The sequence below is a fragment of the Pinus tabuliformis genome, chromosome Q (assembly GCF_031772625.1).
Source record: "Pinus tabuliformis cultivar Carrire ecotype Pingquan chromosome Q, CPIR1, whole genome shotgun sequence".
Lineage (NCBI taxonomy): Eukaryota > Viridiplantae > Streptophyta > Pinopsida > Pinales > Pinaceae > Pinus > Pinus tabuliformis.
The window spans coordinates 853,327,734-853,334,039 of NC_142296.1; the positions used below are offsets into that span (position 1 = coordinate 853,327,734).

Sequence of the window (6,306 nt, forward strand, 5' to 3'; positions counted from 1 at the left end):
TACACAGTTGAAAAGGAAAGAGAGATTGCATCTGTGCCCTTCCTTGTCTGTCTGCTCCTGCCACTATCAGCTGAGATTTTCTGGAGTTTATCTGCATTCCAATAGCTTTCAAGAATAGATCAAGAATGTTTTTTAATTCCTTAATTTCATTTGACTCTCCATTTGTGAAAATCAAAATATCATCTACAAAAAGGAGATGAGAAATGTATAGATTGATTGCTACTTCAATACCTTTTACCTTCCCTTCCCTTCTGGCCTTTTGAATCAGCTGGCTTAAGCCCTCTGCTAGTAAAAGGAAGAGAAGAGGAGACAAGGGGCACCCTTGCCTCAGTCCCCTCTGTCCTTTGAAAAAGGGAGTAGCTGCACCATTAATTAGAACTGCATAACTGACGTTTGTGATACACCCCATTATCCAACTGATGAAATCTAGTTTGAATCCTAAGTGAGTTAGGAGCAGTCGGATGTAAATCCAGTTTATCCGGTCATATGCTTTAGATAAGTCTATCTTTATTACTGCACCCTTCATATTTTTCTGTCTGACACTATGCAGAACCTCCTGAGCAACACCAATGGATTCATGAATTTTCCTTCTGTTTAAAAACCCAAATTGCTCCATCGAAATGTGCTTCGACAGAATTGGTTTGATTTTGATTGCTATCACCTTAACAATAATCTTGTACATACATTTGCATAAAGAGATTGGTCTGAAATCCTCAAAAGTTTCAGGAACTTCCTTCTTCGGGATGAGGGCTATAAATGTAGCATTGAAAGGGCTATAGATCTCTCCTTTCTTTCTGGATTCTTTTACTACCTCAGTTATTTCTGCACCTATCAAGTCAAAAAAGTGGTGGAAGAGTTCTATGGTCCATCCGTCCAGTCCCGGGCTCTTTTCTTTAGCCATGGATTTAATAACATTTTCTACTTCCTCCTTTGTTACCGGGCATAACAATTCCTCCGCTTCTTCCTCCTCCACAAACCTTGGGAAACATTGTGCAGTTTTGATTACCTCAGTGATATTTGCCTCTCCCGGATCTGCAAATAGATTCTGAAAATGCCTTTGCCCTAGAGCGGACAAGCATTTAAAAGTCTTTTCCTCCCTTCCTTCTTCATTTTTAAGGCTCCAGATAGTGTTTGCTGACTTCCTCCTTTTTGCATAATTGTGGAAGAATCTGGTGTTTTCATCTCCAACTTTTAACCAGATTGCTCTGCTCTTAAGCCTCCATTCCTCTTCTCTGGCCAAAAGAATTTGATTCTTGAGTTTCTCAAGGTGGAGGATCCTATCTTTTGATTCTTGATAGCGTATCCATCTTCCTCTGTGCTTTCCAACTTTTCCAGTTCCTCACTTATCCTGTTAAATTCCTCGTTCTGATTTGCCTTCCTGTCTTTTGCCCAATTAATAGCAGCTTTCTTCAGTTTTTTGAGGTTTTCCATAAACATGAAACCTTTGTCCTCTGTAGAGCTGGAATTAGGGTGTCTCCATGTACTTTTAAAAAGATTGATGAAGGAAGTTTCTTGTAACCAAGAAGCATTGAACTTGAAAGGGGCTGGAGGCTTTGGGGGAGGGCTAGAAAGTTCTAAGTAAACGGGGAAGTGATATGAAGATCCTCCCTCTTCAACCCATTGTCGAAACATTGGCATCTTGGAGGCTAGTTCTTCATTGATGAGGAAACGGTCCAGTCTTTTTGCTATTCTAGCTTCCCCTGCTCTCCTATTCCTACAGGTCGGCTTTAACTTTATCGGATTAACATCTATTAGGTTGTTAGCAGATAATAGATTAAGGAAGAAATCTGTCAGAGGATCTTCCCTAGCCGATGACCCCAGGCCTCCCCTCTTCCTATTGAGAAATTTAAATCCCCTCCCAGGACCATGCATTTCCTTTTCAGTAAAGGTTTGGACATCATATCATTCCAGAAAGCCACCCTTCCTTGACAGGGCCCATAAATGTTGAGAATCTTTAAGCGGAGGGCGAAATCTGGGGATTGAATTTCCATTCCCATCACCTGCTTCATCCCCCATTGATTCCACACCTTTATTCTCCCTTCCTTATAGCCTACATCCAAACCCCCCGAGTGTCCATTTGAGTCCATTGCCGAGAATTTCCAACCTAGGAGGAGGGCATTTAGTGTCGATTCCACTTATGCTCCATTCCCCAGGGTCTCCTGAAGAAAAAGAATATCTGATTTTGAATGTAAAACGAACTCTCTAAGGGCCAGTTTTTTGGGTTTACTGGCTAAACCCCTACAATTCCAGAATGTCAAGATCATTTCACAACATTCTCAGGGGTTTGCACCGCTCTAAGTACTCAGTGATAGATTTTTTTCCCATCTGCTACGTCAAACTTAGCTTTTATCTGGGCCATGGATAGGTTTGATTTCCTTCCTCTTTTATTCCTTTTAAGGCTTGGGGTAGGAATCAGACCTATACCACCCACTGAATCTGAGGAAACAGGTTTACTGTCAAGTGATCTGAGATTGTAAGGGCATGAAGGATGGAGGGCCGAGGGAGTTGGATTAGGGAAATCACCTTCACAATTCAGATCTAAAGAAGGCATTGCAGCCGAGATGTTTGCTATACCGGTTTCCACATTGGATATTTCATGATTTTCAATTAATTCATTGTTAACAGGGATAAAATTTTTGAAAGGAGACTTCGTGATCAGACTATCTTCGATTTTTCCAGAATTAAGATTAGGAGGGGAGATTGAGTCTAAACACATACCCATTGTTCCTTCGCTCTTGACGGGCTGTTGAGAAGGTTCCAGTCCCTCGGAGGTCTCTGTTTTGGTTTTATCAATTTCCTACTCTGGATCTTTGTCCAATCCGCTGTGCCAAGGTTCCTGTCGAGCTGCTTCCTGATTTTTCCCTTCCTGATGGACCTCCGCCTCCATTCCTTTGTCTATCTGATCCACTGGGGTCTCCTTTCCTTGAAGAATTTGGTTTTCTCTAATGTGCTGCTCCCAACAAGTAGATGTCCTTTGGAATCGTCTCCTTCACTTCCTTAAGGGACATTCCTTAGCCAAATGGCCATAAGCATGGCATCTGTGGCACCTGAATGGCAAGTATTCATAGTCCAAAATCTGTTCGAAGACGAGATATTTGTATTGTAAGTTGATCTTTTCTGCCAGTCCTTTGCTTGGGTTTAAACTGACTAAAATCCGCGCCATAGCCCTATTCCAGGTTTCTAAGAAAGACATATCTACTTCCAAGAAGGCGCCCAGTCTGTTCCCTATCGCTTTAAAGACTGATTCGACCCATAAAAAAGAGGGCAACCCAGGTGCTCTAACCCAAACCGGAAATGTATCAGTTTTCTCATGAACTGCATCAAACAAGGGGCTCCATTTTTTTAACAGCACAAGAATGTTCCCAAATGCCCAATTCCTTCTGACCACCCAGGCAACCACCTCTTTGTTCTTAAAGCACACCTTAAACCATCCCTTTGCAAGGTTTGATACCTCAAAACCCTTAATTAGATCGGATGGCCAATTTTGTTCTCCCCAAGCTTGAATAAAGCTAGCAGTGAATTTTTTCCCCCTCGCCCTGCCAACCAAAGTGCAATCTGCCACCTCCAGGGCTTCTTCAATACTCACGTCCATACCCAGCACCAAGTTCCCTTCGAGGTTCTGCGAGAAAATTGGTCTTTGTTTTTTTCTCTTCTCTCCTTTATTCTTTCTTCCAGCGTCCTCCTCCCTTGTCTCCTTGCTTAAACCATCCCTTACTTGTGCTTCCAACCCAGGGTTTAACTGGGAGAACCGAGGCTCAAAACTTGATGGAACCGAAATACCCAAAGAATCTAGGAAATGATTGACTGGGGTTTGATTAATTACCTGACTTTCCAAGGATGCTCCAGTAGAGACTTCAGGAGGGTCTCCAGTCTCCTCTTCCGGCCGTCCTTCAATCCTCTTAGGGTAGCCCTGGTCTTTTAATATGGGTGCCCTTGTAACTGCTGATACCCTACCAAAACCCCTAAGCTTCGTAGTCCAGATCTTGTACCAAAGTTAACGATTTCCTCTAATCCTCCAGAGGGAAACGACCCAACAGAAAACTGTTTCCCTTTGTTGCTTTGGTGGGGTTGTCGGATGCCTGCATGCAGCGCATCCTCGCCAGATCCGCTTGCCTGCTGCAAAACTTTTGAGTCCTGGTGTGAGAAGATAACCCCTTCTGGATCCTTTGACAAACGTAGAAAGGATTGTTTAATTTTGAGCGATTCCGACGTGAGGGTTTCAGATCTAAAGGTTTCAGATGCTCCAAAGTAGCGCTCAATGTTTTGAGATGAGGGTTCTTTCCCCCAAACCGACAGTATATCCTCCAATGCCGGGTCTAGGTCCACGAGATCACTAGGGTTAACCATGGTTACACCGAAGGTTCTCAGGAGTGTTTTCCGATCGGTTTCACTGCCAGCACAGAGGTCTCAATTATTTCTGTTTCAATAAATGATTTACTGTGTTAAAAAAAAAACCCTGTCTCCCAGCTGTCAGCCTTATACAGCTTCTAACCTCCAGCTGCCTCCCCTCCTGTCGTTATCCTCTGAGACCCTACGTTTCGTACCTGGCTCGTCGGTCATAGATTACTGATGATCCAAAACCTCATCCTGTCTGGTCCCGGTTCCGGCCAGAGCACCCGCTCCCAAACCCTCGCCATCCCCGAATAGGGTTTGAAGTTGTTTGTTGAAGTTCTAGAAATCATTAAAAGTGAACAAAATCAGTTTTTTGTTGTAAGAAATCAAAGGAAATTAAATTTAGAAAAACCCTAGTTAAAAGAAGAAAGTGAACTGATAAACCCTAGAAATAACATCTAGAAATAAAATTTTATTAACTCTAAGGAAGAAATGGAAAAAATGACAAATGAAAAGTTCGGGGTGGAGTAATTCAACTACAAGAAAAACTTTGTTTTATGGAAACTGAAAGTTAGGGATTTTCTTGTGTAATAAGGGTTGCACAAAGAATTAGACGGGGTGAAGAAAAACCTACTAGCATGAAAGACTTAGACTGGGAGGAATTAGATGATTGAGCTCTCAGTACCATCAAGTTATGCCTCGTAGATGAAGTTCTCTTCAACATTGTTGTAGAGAGTACAACTGCAATTTTGTGGGGAAAACTAGAAACATTATATATGACCAATTCATTAACCAACATAATTGATCTAAAAAGGCAATTCTAAATCTTTGGATGAAGGAGGGTACAAAAGTTGCAGAAAATTTAAATGTTTTTAATACACTTAATTTCCATTTGTTAGATATGGAAGTTAAAATTCAGGAAGAAGACAAAGCTATAACCTTATTATGTTCTTTGCCCGAGTCATGGGACCACTTCGTAACTTCAAGCAATTTGAGCACTTTTGATTCTTTGAAATTTGAATAAGTTATCAGAGCTCTGTTATCTGAAGCAGTATGGAGGAAATCTAGTATTGAAACCTCTGCATCAGAAGACACGGTAGTGAGAGGAAGGTCAAAAGAAAGAGGGGAGAAATCAATGGGCTCTTCTAGGTCTAATCAAAGGGTAAAACTGTAAGGCCAAATGTTGGTACTACAACAAAATTGGACACCTCAAGAAAGACTGTTGGAAACGAAAGGAGTCTGAAAACATAAAGAAGGAAGAAAATCAAGTTGATTCACTTATGATTGACGGAGTTTAATCTACTGATTAATTAGGTATGTGTTGAGGGCCCCGAAATCGGGTCAACAACAAGGGGGATACCCACCCGGTCGGGAACCTGGTTGGCGGCTCCGTGCCCGTTTGGTGTAGCGGGTCCGACTGGGGATAATGGGACCAGCTTCCCAATCTAAAGGGTGTGTGTGTGTAGAATATGATGATGCTAAATCTGGAATTATTTCTAAGCTAATTTAATTCTAAACTCTAAACTAACTCTATGCTACTGTAATCTAGCAAAAACAACACATCTAATCTATACTAACCCGGGGTAAAATTCTTTCATTATGCGATCTAAAAAGATTTCATACAACAGCTGGTAATAAAGATCATTCAGCTATCATAAGAATATAAATCAATTAAGATGAACCATTCTGCATAAGAAGTTAGGCAAAACAGTTGTGAACAACATATCGCATAATCAGTTATTCATATGTCAAGCACAAACAAATGATTCCACCGTACAAAAGTGCCAAATGGTAATCCAGACATTCATACATTAACATATAAATAAATCAGCTGTATATCACTCTAAGAATATGAGCAGAAATTGATCAAGAGATAAAAGTACCATTTATGACTGATTTTCACTCACAAACTTCAAGCAATAACGATTTATCTCTACTTACTTCTAACATCTACTAAGAGTACAGAAGTGCAAC

At 41.2% G+C, this 6,306-nt stretch overlaps 1 protein-coding gene across 1 annotated transcript; it reads right to left on the reverse strand.

Moving 5' to 3' along the window:
- Positions 1-2,989: 2,989 nt before the first annotated feature.
- On the reverse strand, positions 2,990-3,592 carry LOC149222238 (uncharacterized). The gene has a single exon (XM_089387546.1). It carries the CDS (start codon positions 3,590-3,592, stop codon positions 2,990-2,992), a length of 603 nt encoding a protein of 200 aa, XP_089243672.1.
- Positions 3,593-6,306: the final 2,714 nt, after the last annotated feature.

Coding starts and splice junctions, on each gene's coding strand:
- LOC149222238 (XM_089387546.1), bottom strand. CDS start 3,592: ATGGACGTGAGTATTGAAGAAGCCCTGGAGGTGGCAGATTGCACTTTG.